The sequence below is a fragment of the Rattus norvegicus genome, chromosome 1, assembly GCF_021556685.1.
Source record: "Rattus norvegicus strain SHRSP/BbbUtx chromosome 1, alternate assembly SHRSP_T2T, whole genome shotgun sequence".
Classification (NCBI taxonomy): domain Eukaryota; kingdom Metazoa; phylum Chordata; class Mammalia; order Rodentia; family Muridae; genus Rattus; species Rattus norvegicus.
In genome coordinates this window covers 43,419,175-43,437,743 of record NC_141534.1, presented here as the reverse complement: position 1 = coordinate 43,437,743, position 18,569 = coordinate 43,419,175, and the positions used below count along the sequence as shown (strand labels likewise).

General features: G+C 40.6%; 1 protein-coding gene across 13 annotated transcripts in view; it reads right to left on the bottom strand.

Annotated features, from left to right (window-relative positions):
* Esr1 (estrogen receptor 1) overlaps positions 1-18,569 on the bottom strand; it is a 392,546-nt gene that overhangs the window by 62,331 nt on the left and 311,646 nt on the right. For all 13 annotated transcript variants that reach the window (NM_001433731.1, XM_087622361.1, XM_087622605.1 and 10 more), the window contains one exon: positions 360-498. In NM_001433731.1, coding sequence (NP_001420660.1) covers positions 360-498 — 139 coding nt within the window. The remainder of the gene's footprint in view (positions 1-359; positions 499-18,569) is intronic.

Genomic DNA, 18,569 nt, shown 5'->3' with positions numbered 1-18,569 from the left:
AAGGCACCAAGAGATAATGTATATTCATATGTATATGATGTTTGTGTGTGTGTGTCTGTGTGTGTATGTGTATATGTGTATGTGTACATGTGTTTGTGTGTATGTATGTGTGTATATCTCTCTCTCTCTCTGTGTGTGTGTGTGTGTGTGTGTGTGTGTGTGTGTGTGTGTGTGTTGCTGTGATAGCAAGCAAACAGCTAGCCTTAGCTTTCATGGACATGTCTACTGATCATTCCCTAGACTTACACATTCATAAATACAACTCTTTGACAGTCCACAGAATGTGGGATACACGAGCTTTGACTATGAACTTAGTGGGTATAAAGAATGTTTCTCCAGGCCACAGCCAGGACACTCACCTGTCCAAGAGCAAGTTAGGAGCAAACAGGAGCTTCCCCGGGTGTTCCATGGAGCGCCAGACCAGACCAATCATCAGGATCTCCAACCAGGCACACTCCAGAAGGTGAACTTGATCGTGGAGATTCAAGTCCCCAAAGCCTGAAGCACAAGGAAAGCCTCAATTAGTTCCAAGAGAATGCAGTCATCACTGGTGATAGGAACGCAGCTTGGGATTTGAACTAGTGAGCTAGCTGTTTTAGTAAATACAAGAAAGAAAAAACATGAATGTGTGCCCTTCTTTTCTACTGACTGAATAGGGGATTAAAGCTTCTTAAAAACTGTAAATGGCAGGATGTAGATGCCTAAACACCCTGAAGAAGAGGAAGATGAGACAAATGGAATTATGCTCTATCAAAAAAGCAAGTATTTTTTTAAAAAATCTAGCTCTGTCAGTGAGTTCTACTTGTCTGTAAATATGTTTTTAATGCCTTGTTGTCAAATCTGCAAATATATACTAGCTCATACAAACCAATCAACTGTCTATAAAATTTGTAGTGAGTAAATAAATTCTACTCAGGCATATCTAATGACTTTACATAGCTATTATTTCTCATTCTTATTTTGTTGAAAACACTCAAGTGCTATAAACTCAAATTATTTAACTAATGACAGATAGGACCAACGTCCTCAGTCATTTCTCCATTTTAGTACTGAGCCATAATCCTTTTCCATAAAATGTAAGACAAAGACTAATGAGATAATATAGGCAAATAAATCACCAGAGGATGAGTCAAATGACTACAGGTAATGTTACAATTACTCCTTGGAGAAACCACTGACGTGTGCCCTTGTTTTCGGTGGTTGATTAGGAGATTAAAGCTTTTTCTAACTGCTAATGACAGTAGATGTCTAAGCATCATGAAGAGGAGGAGGAAGGGGAGAGGAGGACCAGGAGCAGGAGGACCAGGAGCAGGAGGACCAGGAGCAGGAGGACCAGGAGCAGGAGGAAGATGAGATGAATTTGGAAAGCAATCGAGAAGAGCATGACAGAGAGGAGGAATGAGTTATTAAATCCCTCACTGTGGCACTGGAGGCAATGCTAAGTGCTTCCTGTAGCCAGCTTTTTCCATCTTGACTCATACAACAACCTGATCAGCTAGGAACTGATAGTCCTCGGATGTCTTCTCAGGAGAGACATTGGTATAGAATCTTCTGTGATGGTGCTTTTGACCAGCAAGTGACGGGAACTTTTCTGTGCTTTGCTGTGGAAATTTGGATCAGGTAACTAAATATGCCCAACCACAGAGATGCCAGAATGACAGGATTTCTAAGAAAGCAATGTTCTGCAAGTTTGCCATAGCCAAATCAGTGCCCTTCTCTTTGCGAGGAGGCTTTTCTTCAAACTCCCTTCCTCTTCCCACTTTATCCGATGCTGTCTTCTTTGTTTCCCACTATCCTTTGTTAGAATCCATTCTTATTAACTGAGCTGATTTTTTTTGTCAACTTGACAGAAGTCTAGACATATTTGGGAAGAGGAGGAATCTTAATTTAGAAAAATGCCCTCAACCAGATCAGCCTGTCAGTAAGCCTGTGGGCTATTTTCCTGCATGATGATTGCTGTGGAAGGACCCAGCTCACTGTGGCTGGTGCCATCCCTGAGTTGGGGCTCCTGGGTACTCTAGGAAAACAAGCTATGTAAGCCATTAGGAGCAAGCCAGTATGCAGCACCTTTCCAAGGCCTCTGCTTCAGTTCCTGCCTCCAGGTTCCTGTCCTTCTTGAGCTCCTGCTCTGACTTCCCTCGGTAGTATTCACAGGAATAGAAACCCTAACTAAGACATTAATGAAGAAGTGGGCTTTAAGTACATGATTTACCTAACAGATACCTTTCTTAAGGATATTGGGAGTTGTCCAAACCTTAGTACTAAACAATTAGCTTGTTTCTTCACATATAGTTCCTAAAGTGTCACATTTTACACAATCCTGACTTACTAAGTGACAATTCCCAGAGAGACTTCAAGCACACACACAACACAGGGCAATGTCCCTTTGCTCATGATCTCTCATTCTCTATCATCACTTCGACTTGAACAGTCATTTACTGTCTTCCCCTCCTTTCTCTTCACTTATTTACACACGAAGCCAATTCCGTACCCCATTTATGACTTCTTAATTAAGACTCAATTCTGCCATGCCATATGTGTGTGTGTGTGTGTGTGTGTGTGTGTGTGTGTGTGTGTGAATGGCTGTTCTTGTATGTGTAGAAAGCTACTCCATCACATAGGAATTCCCCATAAATATGTACAGATGTACTTATACCAGGCATCCCCACCTCTTGGCTATTATTACTAAATCTGTCACATGCAATTTTTGAACAAGTCTTTGGGTGGATGGCTGCTTTCACTGCCTTTGGACAAATATTTAAGAACGCCATGGTTGTAAGCAACTGGCAATGGTTTTCAAGAGGGGTGTGTCACATCCCACACCCATAAGCAGACTCTCAAGGCACAGTTGCTGTCTTTGATAGCACTCAGTGTGCCTTTTTTAATTGTATAATTGTTTCCACATTTATCTATTTGTACACACATACACATATTTGCTGATATGTGGGACACACATGATTGTCCCACAGCCCATGTGTGGAAGTCAAAGGACAAGTTGTCAGTTCTTTTTCTATCATGTGGGCTCTGGGGGTCCGACTAGGGTGGATCAGCTTAGCAGTGAGCACCTGCACACTCTGGGCTACCTCACTGACCCAGCTGTTTTTATTTTAAAGATGCCAGTGGGGTACAGAAGCATCACACTGATATTGTTTTAATTTGCATTCCCTACTAGAAAGTGTCTTTCCATATTTTCTACCAGTTTTTTTTTGGTTCCAGATATATTTATTAGAGACCCAAAATACGATTTTTATTGAATTTCATTTTTAAAAGCCCTAATTCATTATACTTATTCACTACCTCACTGATACATCCCAGAGTCCACGACAGTCAGCGTCTATCAGAGTTCAAGTCTTTGGCAAGAGCCAGTTCCATTGGTGTGATGCAGAGCAGGAGGCTACCAAAGGAGGCAGAATGGAGCTGCTCCTAAGAAAAGTCTTAGTGATTCGGCTGCAAGGTCTGGTTTGAGTCTACCTGGAAAGGCAAGTATGGCTGTTTATCTAGAGAGAATTGGGTCAAAAGGAACCAGACTTGCTTGGGAGAAACAAGAACTTGTCACAGTTCTCTCTCTTGATCCCTAATCTTATAAATCAATCCTGGGCAGCAGAACATGAGTTGACAGCCCCCAGTGAAGTTTCAGTTCCTTAGTAATCCCTTCAGTTGTTTGGATAAAGTTTCATAACACTAATGCAGTCTTACCTGTAAATTAAATTTACCCAAAGAAATGTTACCATTCGAATGCAAGGTGTTTGTTTGTCTGTCTGTTTGTTTGTTTGTTTGTTTTTGGTGTTGTTGTTTGTAGTGGTGGTTTGGTCTTTTGTTTTATTTTTAGGTTTTTTGTTTGGTTGTTTAGCTTTCATTTTTGTTATTTTTTGTTTTTTGTTTTTTGCTTCTTTCTTGCTTCTTGGGATATTTACTTTTGGGTGCATATACAAAAATGTCCTTATGTGTTATTATCAGCCATGATCAAACTTAGGATGAATTATTAAAAAATTCCCACAAGTTTGGGCTGAACATATCCCCATACATGTTCAGAACTGCAACGAGCCAATCGACGTTGGAAAACCAAATGCCAGATACCTGGCAGTGACTTTACATTTAAACAGGATCATATTCTTTAACTCTGACCCCTGAATGGGATTACTATTCAGGCTTGGCAGTTACAACGATTTTAGGGAGTCAAAGAAGTTCCCCACAACCACATGTACCATTTAAATAGGATTATGAATATGTCTGTTAATAATACTTTACAGTCAAAGGCCAGCAGGATTACTGGGTTTTTCTACGAAATTCAGGCATCTTTAATTCTATTTAATTATACTTTCCAGCTGTGCACATTGCCTGCTGACAAGAGTTATTTTACCTGTTGCAAAGTGTTATCTGCAAGCTCCTCAGACGGGGTTAGGAGAAGCTTGCCAGAGAGATTGTCAATTAGCCGTCTCAGTGAATGTGAGGACTGTCAAGGGAAATTGTTCTGTGGAGCCTTTCCTTCCAACATACTAGTCTCAATATTATTTTATCTACCCAGGAGCTAAATACATTTCTGATATAAGACAAATATCCATGAGTATATTTTAGCTCATAGCTAATGATTATATGTAATAAATACATTTATATATTATTATTTATACATATATTATTACTTATATGTTATGTGTTATATGCTATGTGCTATATGTTACATGTTATTATTATGTATTACATATTAATTATAAATATATGTGGCCAATGATTTATACGCTTCATGTTTCAATTCCTTCCTTCATTTCCCTTAAGAACACAAAGATTGTGTCAAGATCTGCTAAGAAGCATTTAAAAAGCAGATCTCTGTCTTCTGAAGACTTCGAAGCATCATCGATGGGAATTTAAATTGCACATCTTTGTGGGATGTGAGTGAAGGCAGCCAAAACAGAAATTCACTCAGGTAACACAGTAGGAACTGATTCGTCCTCTGTTCTTGAGAATCCACAACATTAGACTATGGGGCTCAAGAGATGGCTCAGAGGTTAAAGCTCTTGTTGTGGAAATATGGATGTTAGAGCTCAGATTTCCAGCACCCATAGAAATGCCAGGTGATGTGGTAGCCTGCAATAATTCCAGCACATAGAAGGCAGGGCAAGGATCTCCTGGGCAAATTGAACTGGTAGCTAGATTAGGTGAATTGGCAAGCTCCAAGTTCATGTGAGAGACCCAATATACCATAGATGTATATGGAGAGAGAAAGAGAGAGACAGAAGCAGGGCTATCAAGAAGGCATCCTATGTCAACTTCTGACCTACATATGCACACACACACATGTGTTCATGCTTAACTGCACATAAATGTGCCCATTCACATGTGAACACACATACACGTATGTACACATACCAAGGGCACATATACATGCATTAACATAAAAGTAGTAAGTATAGTCTTTTTGAGATACAACCAAAAACAACGCTCGGAATTTTCATTTCATAACATAAAAACAAAAATGAAGATAACACTGGCCTTTCCGCAAGCTGAGGGAACATGGATTGATATTCACAGGCCTAGAAATAAAGTCATCAAAGATGTGATATACTGGAAACAAACAGATACCGCAAGACATCTATTCCCACCCCTGAACAAGCTACGCTATAGCTAATGGTTGGATGGAAACCTCTGCCCTAGGAAGATGCCATTTATATATAAAATAAGGTTATTTTTCCAGATCAGTTACTATAATTTGGACCTAAAATGTCCTTTAAAGGCCACGTTACCAGAAATGGATTTGGGGGAAGTAATTGAATAATGAACTCTGACTTCATGAATAGATTGGATGTTGCCGGATCTATAAGCTAATGAATTATTGGTAATGGAGAGAGATGCCTGTGAGGTAAAGACACACCCCTACTACAATCTCCCAACATCCTCACATTCTGACTCACCTCAAACCCACAGTGACAGAGCCAGCCAAGCATGGAAACCATGAGCCAAGATAAATCCTTCATTTTAATTTCCATAGGTCTTTTGTCACACTGGCAGAGACCTGACTAACACACCATGTAAAGACATCCCTGATTCTGTCCTCCACTAAACAATGACTGTTTCACCTCCAGGGTACTTTCCCCTAACTCCCTTACCTTCGACTGCAAAAGAAGAATACAGGGGGATGGGCGAATGGTTCAGTTGGTAACGGCTTGCCTGGCAAGTATAACGAACAGAGTTCAATCTCTAGAACCTGTGTAAATATGCCAGGTGTGGTTGCATTTACTTGTAAGCCCAGCACTGAGGAGGCTAAGACGGGAGGGCCCCTGAGTCCCTCAGCCACCTCATCTAGCTTAATTGGTAAGCTCCATGCCAATAAGATACTATCTCAAAGAAGGTAGATGGTGTCCCTGAGGATGGCATCCAAGATTGCACAGGTACATATGCATACATACCACCAAAGACACACACACACACACATGCACACACACTTTCATTAAAATATTTACAAGATTCCAAACCCCCTTCCTTGAGCCTCACAAAATCTGAAGCCTTCGGCTCCATTGTGGGCTGCAGTACATTGCTACAGAAATTGCTCAATTTGCCTTGTCATAGAATCAAATCCTTCAGGTCTTGCCTTCTCTTGCTGGCTATGGGCAGGTTCTTAGAAACGATATCAAAATGTACAAAAAAAACCTCAGGTAAAACGACTAATCTGCATATCTTCAAGGACCTACACTGTCTTGGAAAAATGGTACATTGAAGTGGCTTCTTCAGGACAGACACGAGGCAAACCAAGGGACTGTATTTCTTAATTTCATGGGATACAAAATATAGAGACTGAAAAAAAAGCCTGAAACCCTTTGGGGAATCGGAACCACTTGCTTTTTTCATTGCCATGATCACAGTGGACAGAAGCAGCACAAGGAAGGTGAGGTTTATGTTGACTTACGTTTTCTGAAGTTGTAATCTATCATGATGGAGAAGGCCCGGCACAGTTTGTGTTGGCAGGGGTGTGAAACTGAGTCTCTCCTCACATTATGGTAGAGCAGAAAGCAGACAGCTCCCATTAGAAGGGAATCAATCTACAGCCCTTATGATCTGCCCTGAATGGCCTACATCAGCAGGATAACCCAATCTCAAATGTAATCATTTGAGGGAATGGAGGGGTGACTTGGTAATTAAGAACACTCTTACAGAGGACCCCGAATTAGATCTTCAACACACCTAGATTAAGCATCTCACAACTACATGCAACTTCCATTCCAGCCTGTCTAGCACCTTCTGCGGACCTCCTCAGACGTCCACATGCACACGAACCCATGTACATACACCCACAGAAGGATGCAGACATGTGATCATACACATAAATAAAAAATAAATCTTTTTAAAACCTTCATCACTGGGATGTAAAATACCCCTGTAGGATTATGCCTGTAGACACCTCATCCGCAGATGTTGGCACTGTTTTGTGACGCTGTGGAACAGAGACATGGAACCGACCTAGCAGAAATAGGTTGCTGGAGTCTACTTTGAATGTGATGTCACTTCTGCTGCCATCTCTAGTTCTTTGCTTCCCGACCAATGAAACAGACCAAGTGTGCACCAAGGTACCACTGCCTCCTGCTAAGCCGTTCTAGCCTCTCCAGTCACCACTCCCACACCCTCCCTGCCAGACTGTACTAATGTCTCCTCAACCATTTACTTAGATAATTCTCTCTGTCTGTGAGTTGTTTCTGTCAAGTACCCCTGTCACAGTGAGGAGAAAATTCACTAGCACCCATGTGCTACAATCTGTAGAGATGCAATACAAACCCCGTCTGAGCAGAAGAGTAGTGTTTCCTCGGAGAGGAGCTGTCTACAAAACCAGAAGCCAGGTGGTTGGATCCCTCAGCAAATCTACTAGCTTCCTGACCTTCAAACGAATTAATCATGTTCTCAGTGATTTGACCATGATGTTCTCTGAAATGTCAGCTATGAAACTGCCTGCTGCACTTCCCCTGCCATGCAATACTTTTTGAGGGAAGAAGAAATGAATAGAAACCATGGAGATCAAATGGAGTCTTCACAGTCAACGTTTTATAAGTTCAATCTAGAAAACAGGGAGGTAGTGCTATCCCATAGTGCATGGACCCTGCGGTGTAGTTGAAAACAACCTACCTTCACTTCAAAAATATCCTCCAACGTCTTCTTACACATGATGCCATGGTAGCCCACTGGAGCTGGGAATTCTATTCTGTGACATTTTATAATGTCAGCAATAGCATAATTTATTGAAAAATTAATCTTTAACGAATGAGTTTGGGAACTGGAGAGAGATAGCTCAATGGTTAGCAATGATTGCTGCTACGGCAGAGGACCAGAGTGCAGTTCCCAGCATCCACATTGAGCAGCGCCCCGTAAACTCCAGCTTCAGGGGAGCCAATGCCCTTTCTGGGATTCTGTAGGCATTGCATTCACATGCATATACCCACCCACAGACAGACAGATACATATATAACTAAAATTATGAAATAAGTCATTAAAATGAATAAACAAGAAGAAATTCATTTTATCGTTCAAGTCAATGTCTTGTAGAACTTATATGAAATACCTGCCACCATTAAAAATAAAATAATTGGAACACACAGCCCCCCCCCAAATAAGCAATAGAATAGTCAGGCACGTATTTATCAATGTTGTGAACCACAATGCCTGAGTTCCCCGCCTCGCTGCTGTTGTATGTACTGCCTTCTCTGCAAGTGCTTTCTTTCTTGGGGTAATGCTAGCTCACGTCCTTGGAATAATGACGAAGCTTTGTGCAGGTCTCCTCCAAATGTGGGACTCTTTGATTGTCTGGAAGCAGCACCCCAGGTAGAACTCACCCCGCCCCATCAGAATGAGGACAGAAATAATGAAATGACTACCAACCGAAAAGTCAAGTGGACCTGGCTCGCTGCTCTGCTTACTCTTGGGATCTCTGAAAGCATCTCCCATCTGTAAAATGTAGATCAACTCAAGGTTAAGATGCTGAAAGCCCTTCCCATCTGTAGAAGGCTGAGGGACTGACCTAGCAGTTAGGATTATTACAAAAGGAGTTAGCATATGTTCCAGGACACCAGAGCTGCTACTTCCTCCCCTACCTCATCCTGACAGGCTGTAAACACTAAGAGAAATGTTTTAAAATACATTAGATACATGATTTATAGCTCAATTGAGCATTTGCAGAGACTCTACTTCATGATCTCAAAAGCTCGTTTTCTGTTTCTTTTTATTTTTATTTATGCATACATGTAAAAAAAAGCTAATAAAAAGGATAAAAGACTTCCTGGACATCAAACAGCTCTTACAAAACAACATTTCTCAAGATTTTAAAGTAAAGGGAACAATGGCATATGGATTATATTTTGCCTAAAATATAGATGTAGAAAAAATGAGAAAAGAGAGAGAGTGTTTTGCATTTTATTAAGTACAAAGCATTTCATTATGTTAGATGTCCCTAGAACACAGTTGTCTACAGCACTCGTGCTGTAAACTGGAGACTGTTTCCATGGAGCCTAGTACGCTTCTACACTGTTTGCTACTCTTCACTTGTCTTGGGACAGACAGACTTTCTCCAAGGACTTCTCACCTACAGAGACCCAATGATGCTCTGTAGGCAAGTAAGCAACCAACCAGTGTTAGAGGAGATGACAGTCCCAAAGTGGATATTCTAAAACCTTACCATTGGGCTGGGGATGTGGGTCAATGGGATAAGGTCTGCCTAGCCTACAAAAGGCCCTGGCTTTGATACCTATTAACAACGCCTACATCACATTTAGCATAGCTAACAGCCAATTAACTTGCCTAAAAACAAGAATTCAGGTCAGTTTTCTCATTCTAACTTCAGGTGGATTGTAGGAACCTAAACTCAGGTGGTAGGGGTTGTGTGACAAGTGCCTTTACCTGCTGAACTATCCTAAAAAGTTGTCCTCTGACCGCCGTATATGCACTCTGGCTTGTGGGTACCCATATATATTTATAAGGTGCGCACATACACACATACTTAATAATGACGGTGATAATAATAGTAACAATAATAACTGTGCACACAACAAGTCTAGCTTTCCACTGAACGTTAGGGCTTTAAACTCAGGTTTTCACGCTTGTTTAGTAAGCGCTTTGATGAAGGAGCCATCTCCTCAGTTCCTGAACTTTGAAACCTTGGCTCTGCTGTTTGAAAATGGTATGTGTTCTTCTATATCATACAATGAAGACTTTTGTGACATCATTACCAGTTCCTTCAGAATAGGGCAGAAGAAAATGGTATCGTTTACTCTGTGAGTCATTTATACACACATGTACTTAGAAATGATGAGTTTATGGAACATGTTAAATAAATAGATATGGTGCTGTTTATGGCAATTCCACTTATTCTTTTTTTTTTTCAGAGCTGGGGACCGAACCCAGGGCCTTGCGCTTCCTAGACAAGCGCTCTACCACTGAGCTAAATCCCCAACCCCTACTTATTCTTAATTTGATCTATAAGGAGAAAGAGAAAAATCCAATGGATATCTAGATGCCCTTTCTGGACCTTGCATGTGAATGCATATATAAGATATAAATTAAATTCCAATGGTAGGTATTCTGATGACAGTGTCTTAGCCATATTATCATGACTATTTAACCTAAATGAAAATAGGTTCAAATTTGCTTAACTGCTGTTGCTGGGCATGGAATTCTATCCCAGCATTTCTCTCTGTCACACTCCTTATAAACACTCCTTTGAGAAGTTATTAAATTTAACCTTGAAAGTGCATTTGGACCATACAAACAGTTCAAGTTTTCTAACAGCCTCTCCTGCTTTGGACATCATCCCACGCTTGCTGCTTAATCCTCCTCCTCCTCTCTTCCCTTCCTCTCTGTCTGTCTCTTTCTCTCTTATCTTTGTCTCTCACTGTGTGTATCTGCTTTTGTCTCTGTCTTTTTGTCTCTGTCTTTGTCTTTCTGTTTGTCTCTTTCTTTCTGTCTCTGTCTTTCTCTCTTTCTCCGACTGTCTCTTTCTCTCTCTGTATCAGTCTTTCTGTGTTTCTGTCTCTTTCTGTTTTTCTATGTTTCTCTGCTTCTGTCTCTGTCTCTGTCTCTCTCTGTCTCTCTGTCTCTGTCTCTGTCTCTGTCTCTCTCTCTCTGTGTGTGTGTGTGTATGTGTGTGTGTAACATATTGTGATAACATCTTATTCTCTCTGCCAATATTTTACTATGTTTACACATCAACAGGGTATGGAAATAATAAAACAGCATATGGAAATAAATTACCTCTAGTCTAGAATATCACTTATAGAATTTCTCTGTTTGGAATGAGAAAAAAATGGAGCTAAAATATAAACAACCCTCAAGGTTTTAAAGCTTCCAATTATGAACTGTGGTATATGTAAAACAATTATAATACAATGGGGTAATTAGTTTTATTTTAATTAGAGATTTCATGTGGCATTCCCTTAACTGTTATTTATCAGTTCAGTTTAACCACATAAATTTCATGGTTAGTGAACATCTTTTGTTCTTCAAAGGCTGAATACATTTTCATTCTGCTGCCGGCAAAACTAAGTTTGAGGCATACTAGGAATCATCCTATAAAAATTGCAACCTCAGAATCTGTAACAAAGTGATCTATAACCCAATTGCATCCTTGGGAAAGGGTAGAGATTCTGGGCTACATCCTTCATGAACATATTTGTTTATGTGGTTAATTCCCTCCAAATTCCTTTCCTAACTGTGCTCCTTTCTGTCAGCTAAAATGTCCCTCAGACATCATTGCAGACCACATGCAGCCCCACCATTGGGAGAGCCACCAACAGCATTCCAGAGTTCATCTGCTTCTTACAAAAAAGATTGCTGCACTCCTACTTTATGCATGCCTCTCTGATGATATTATTACATTGAAAAGTGCTTCATATCGCATTTTAAAAAGTACATACAGGAATAAGTCATTCCAATAGGCATGGTTTTTTTAACACACATGTACAGGAAGAGAGAGATAGAGAGATGGAGACACAGATACACACAGATACACAAAGAGAGAAAGAGAGAGAGAGAGACAGAGAGAGAGACAGAGAGACAGAGAGACAGAGAGAGACAGAGGCAGAGACAGAGAGAGACAGAGAGAGACAGAGAGAGAATTATCATTTTTAAATCCATGTACTATAAGTTATATGATAAAGGGCAAGGAAAGAAATAGTTTAGTTGGAAAAAGGTATGACTATTGTATCTGTTTTGCTCCCCAGAGGAAGGTGAGTCAAGACTTTTAGATCTGAAGATCAGACTTAGGGATCAAAAAAAAAGTGTCCCTCTGAGAAAACAAAGCAGATGGCAAGAGTGCCGTGCCACCAACCCCATCTGTATCACGAGCAGAGCCTTAGTTTATGAAGAGATGGTTGTCATGACGATAAGCATTTGAGAAGAGTTCTGGAGAAGCTGATGAATTTATGAGTGTCTCCTAGCTTCCCAATTTTCCAAACAGACTGAAAACCACCCCCATCCCCAAATAAACAATTCTATTACTGCTTGAGTTGGTTGCAATTATGCTATGGAGACACTAGGAGATTCTGTATGTCTCAATTCACACAATTCCCTTTGGAGGAGCTGAGCAGCAATCTACTTGGTTGTATCAAAGCTTGAAGATACACTAGGTTTTTTTTTAATTCAGCAAAAGCAATTGTATTAACTACATCTTAATTCCACCCACCCCACCCCCGCCCACCTCAAGCTCAGAAAGAAATCAATTTCAGTTTAAAATGAGAAATGGGGGGGAGTAAAAGAAATTATTTTCCAGTTTCTGATAGTGGATTGCAAGGTAAAGGACACAAATATTAATAAGCTAGAAAGTAAAGTACCAAGGACTGTCCTTTTAAGTGGTTGTCAAATGGACAGGAAGGACAGCCACTGTGGAGTCAGTTGGAGTTAGTTCACAAAGAGCTCAGGCTGGTTACATTTGGAAATACAACAAGCACTTGTACCAGGGAACATTTATTTCCCCATCTGTCCTGGAGCAGACCTGCAGAGCATTCCAGAGACTTCTGACATCAGCCTGCATTCTCTCCAAACTGTATGATCAGGATCCACACTACAAATGTCCTGTCTAGAGAGAGCCCCTCCCAAAATGAGCAGTTATGACTTCCTCCTCTTCCTGATCCCCTCAAGTTCCTCACTGGGACCAAAATTGGTACAAACTCATAACTTCAGAGAGGGCTTCACACACACACACACACACACACACACACACACACACACACACACACACAGACCTGAATTAAAAGCTGGAATACCTGTCTTTGAAAATGAGCTAAGGACAATTAACTCTAGAACTCATTAGGGCTCTTTGTTTTTCAAAGAGGCAGATTCTTCTTTAATTCTACTGAAACTCATGTCGTAATGGGAATTTTCTAAGGTAAAACACAGGTGTCTCTGACAAGCTGGGTATGAAACTGGACTGCCATCCATCAGTGGGTGCTTGAGAAGACAAGGCAAGGTCTGAATATCACGGAGAGGTGGCAAGCAAGTCTGGGGTCCTACAGCATGCAGCGGTCGTGGGGTTTGCTGAGAAAAGATTATCTCTTTCCTTTCAGTCTGAGATGCTTTGCACTGTCCACGTTATCCCTATATAAATTCCAACAGCAAAATGGATACAAATGATTGATTCCACCTTTCTCCCAATACCTGAGGTCAGCAATTACTAAACAGAATTACAGGACTCTAGAAAGAGGCCATAAATATTTTTTTCTTTTATCTCTCGTGGGTTTCTTTTATAAGCCTGGTTGATCTTGCTTGGTCAATAAATGACTCTGAAAACACAGTGGGTGCTAGAGAAGACCCACAGAGTCTATGAGTGCTGATCGTCTGGGCAGCAAGGGCTGCTGCAGCCTCTCTCTAGTTCAGTGCAGCCCTGTGCCCCACCTCAGGGTAGATGAGATTCCAACCATAGTGCTGGCTTCCCAAAGGAAGGACCAGAGACATATTTGCTCATAAAGACTGGAAGGTCCTAAGACTCTTTAGTTATTTAGTTTCCTAGACTTTCCATAGCAACTTGCTACCTACTGGGTAGCCCCAATCTGGCTTAAAGTATATCCAGCTCTTGCAGCAGCAAAGGCCTTTCTTCTGAATATTTCTGGCCATATATGTGGGTTTTTCTGAACTTGGTGGGATTACCAAAGAAGAAGAAGAAGAAGAAGAAGAAGAAGAAGAAGAAGAAGAAGAAGAAGAAGAAGGAGGAGGAGGAGGAGGAGGAGGAGGAGGAGGAGGAGGAGGAGGAGGAGGAGGAGGAGGAGGAGAAGAGAGAGAGAGAAAGAGAGAGAGAGAGAGAGAGAGAGAGAGAGAGAGAGAGAGAGAGAGAGAGAAGGCTCATGAAGCTGCAATGATATACACTGAGTGAAAGGGCAAGATTTGTAACTACTTGATAAGGCAGGGGAATAGGTACATGTTCTTGGGTACAGGGACAGGTAGATGCTATCAATGAATGGCACTCTTATTCTACATCATGAAAACAGCAGAAACCAACCTAGAAGGATGCTGGTTTATTCTAGGACAGCACTAATTAGGTGCCAGTTTTCTCAGACAATGCTAAAGTAAAAAAAGGCAGTGTTGCTTTCCAGGAAGTCCTAATTTTATTTCATGTTTATATAATGAACAAAAATGTCTGTTGACTACTTTCTTGGAACTCTACGTGTCTCAATAGAAACTTTGACTTTTCCAATGTGAAATAAGGTACTATAAAGATGTCAAGTCAGTGACGGACAATAGGCAGTATTGGGTCCCCAGTTAGTCACTGGTTAATCCTGTGCCCTCTGGAGACTTAGTCAATCTCTTGTACTGCTGTATACTCTTTACTTATTAATATTTACTTTTTTAGTTGTCTGGCTTAACTGGTATATTTTGAAACATAGATCCTTGTGCCTCATTCAGGCTCGCCTGCACTACCCTACCCTGTCTTTCCCCCACAACCCCCCTAGTCTTCTTCCTTCCCTGCAATGTCTTCCTTCTGCTTTCATTGACTGTAGCTCTTTTCAGAATGAAGATAGAATTGTTCTGGGATTCAGCATCTTCTTCTAAACAATGAGAACTATAATAGCACCTATAAGGGAACTGTCACAGTACTTGGAGCACACTGGTAGCAGGGGAGCAAACAGTACACTGATTACTGTCCTTTATAGTAAAGTGCATGAAATATTACAAAGGCATGAGAGTTCTTCTGAGCATCTGCTTCATGCCTGGGCTTTTCAATTGAAGGGTCTTACGGGAGCATTCTTACGTGTCCCCACTCTCTTCCTCTCTCCTGTACCTCACGTTCCCTCTGTGCATGTCTCTGTCTTTCTCTTTCTCATGCTCCTCTTTCCATGTCTGTCTCTCTGTCTCTCTCCCCCATGTGTATATCTCTGTTTCCCTCTGTGTGTCTGTGTCTCTCTATGTCTCTGTCAGTCTCTGTTTCCCTCTCTCTCTCTCTCTCTCTCTCTCTCTCTCTCTCTCTTTCTCTCCCCCCTTTCTGTTTGTGTGTGTGTGTGTGTGTGTGTGTGTGTGTGGTGTGCGTGTATGTGTCCCTGTATGTGTGTTCATGAGTGTGGAGGCGAAAATAAATATCATTTTTTCTTTCTCAAACATTTTCCACCTTACTTTTTGATATGGAGTCTATCAATGAGCCAGAAATTCACCAGTTCAGCTCGACTGCTTAGCCAGCAAACCTTAGGATCTTCCTGTCTCCATCTTCCCAGTACTGGGATTATAGGTATATGAGATCATACCCAGCTTTATTTTTTCCAACATGTACAGAGGGAGTCACATTCAGGTCTTTATACCTGTGTAGTAACCATTTTACCCACTGAGACATCTCCCCCTAGTTCCTAAATATTTTTATATCAATCAATAGAACTATAGTGGAACCAATTTCTTCCTAAGAATTCATGGGCTCCTAATTAAAGACCCCTGATAGAATAAGGACAGAAGTAATTGATTTCCAGGTAATTAGATTGCACTGGGAAGTTCTTATAAACCAGAAGAATGAGACACACTTTGTCATCACATTACTTATCTTGGATATAAAGAACAACAGACTATATGAAAATCTACAGTATGTCACGAATGGGGCATACCTTTCTCTGTCCTCTGATGTTTCTGGAAATGCCCCTCACAAGATCACTGAGGACCAGAAAGCATGCTATAAACATTTGGAAAGATACAAAGCAACGAGACCAGAAAGAAGAAGTAAGAAAATGTACTACCTGGTCGCTGTTCAACAAGCTCAAGAAATGGCCTGTGTGACTCACTCAGTGGCTCCTTTTATGAGTGATTAAGAGAAATTGAAATCATTAATGTCTTTACCTAAACAAAGAATGTTTGAAAATTCATCAAGATTTGAAGATTAAAAGTAAATCCCAAGTATTCATTTTTTTTTTTGAGTCAGGGTCTCTCTAGGTAGGCCAGGATGGCCTGGAACTCTCTATAAAGTTCAGTTTGACCTGGAACACAGAGAGATCCACCTGTCTCTGGCTTTGTGGGATTAAAGGTGTGTCCAACTTGTGGCAAATCTTAAATTGAAGCAGTAAATAATTTAATAAATTGGGAAGTGACCCAAAGAATCTCAAAATCTATTTTCTTCATACTTAAAAGACAGCAGAACCTACTAATAAGTTATACAAGAATTTCTGTTATAGCCTTTGCTTATGAAATATGATCTTTTGAAATGACTTTATTATCTCAGTAGAACTTTTGGGTATGAAAATATGTTATTAGTAAGGTAGACAGGTAAGTCCTTGAAAATGAATGCTTCCCAGCTTGCAAATCTCTCATAAAACTTTGTCTAATAATTGACTTTTTCTCTAATGCCTGAACCAAGAACTGACCATGAAACCAAGAGAAAAGGACCTCCACTCAGCCCTTGACATTGACCCAATAATCAAGAGAGTGACTGGAAATAGATGGTGTCATTATGTTACTGCTTCTTCTGATATCTCTGCAAAATATCTATGGATTCTAGCAACACATGGTGTGTTTGATACAGACATTTCAGAACCAGGAAGAAATGATAAAACCATCTGTTTAGTTACTGTTCTATTACCGTGAAGACACCATGACCAAGGCATCTTATAAAAGAAAGCCTTTAACATGTAACAAAGCCTGATGCCATGATGTGGTGGCTTGAATGAAAGTGTCCCCTGTGGTCTTGGGAATTTGAACATTCGGGTTTGGGGAAGTTTAGGTGGCACAGCCCCACAGATGCCATTACATCACTGGAGATGGGCTTTGAGATTAAAAGCCCCATCCCACTCCACTTACATTTTTATATTAATACTTCCTGACGCTTGGGGCTGCAGATTAGAGCTCTCAGCTTCCTGCTGAGACTCGGCCATGATGGATTCTAATCCTTCTAGAACCATAACTTACCTTGTCCATAATGTCTTTTTTACAGCAACAGAAAGCAACTAATTAGCCTGCTTTTTTTCTGTTTTGTGTTTCTGTTTAAACTAAATTTAGATTAGTTCTCAGATGGCAGCTCACTCAGTAGAGTTTTTCCTTAACACGCACGAAGCCCTTTGTTTAATTCCAAGTACCCCATAGATGGATAGAATGGTGCATGCCAGCAGTCCCAACATTCCGGAGGTAGAGACAGCAAGAATGGAAATTTAAGGTCACCCTGAGATACATAGCAAGTCTGAGATCAGTCTGGATTATTTGAGCCCCTCTCTACAAAAACAAACAAACAAACAAACAAACAAACAAAATTAAGTGTAGAAGTTAAGACTTCTACACTTCTAAGTAAGACTTAAAACAAAACAGAGAGACTAAGAAACCCAAACAATTACCCAGAGTAGCAAAATATCAGTTAAAAAAGGTTGCTAGGACTTCTCTCATCATTTCTGAAAATCTTGGGGGTCCTTTTCTCCCCTGGCCTGTCTCTGACCTGCTAGGACTTCAGGCTGTTGACATCACTCAAGCTTCTCCCTTCACCACCTTGCATTCTTGTAGTTCCTGTTTTTCTCCTCTGCTGCTTCCAGTGGGTGTGAGCAAAGTGGCCATGATTTAAATTTCAAACTCAAAAAAATTTCAGGTACCTTTTGCCCTGCTAAAAGCAGTCACTGTCAGGAAAGAGGCAGAAAGTGGAACAACAGTTTGCTGAAAAATACCATTGGTTCTTGTGTCTATTAACTTCTGGCAATTGTAGATCCTCAGCACATATTTCTCAGGGTGAGTTTTTCTCCTGACATGTTAGAATTAGCAGACATAATGGATTTTATACATCTGTCTGAAGCCCCGACAGCTGTAACAACTCCCAGACATTGTCTCTGCCTCACTTTGCAACAGCGAGGATATGATTTTTCCTATTTTATTCTTTTTATCATTCTAAAAATCACTTCCATTTTTCTGAGGTGGACACACACACACACACACTCACACTCACACACACACACACACACACACGCCTACATATTCATATTCTTTAACATGCGTACAAGGGTGATTCTGAGCTATTTACTCATGTCTCACATTTTAATTTCTGAAAGATTCTACCACAGAACCCTTCATTTATTTAGCAGTTTATTAGTAAATCACATGTTAATTGAACAGATTCAAAATAATTATATGTGGAAATTCAAAAAATATACCAATTCTACAAAGAT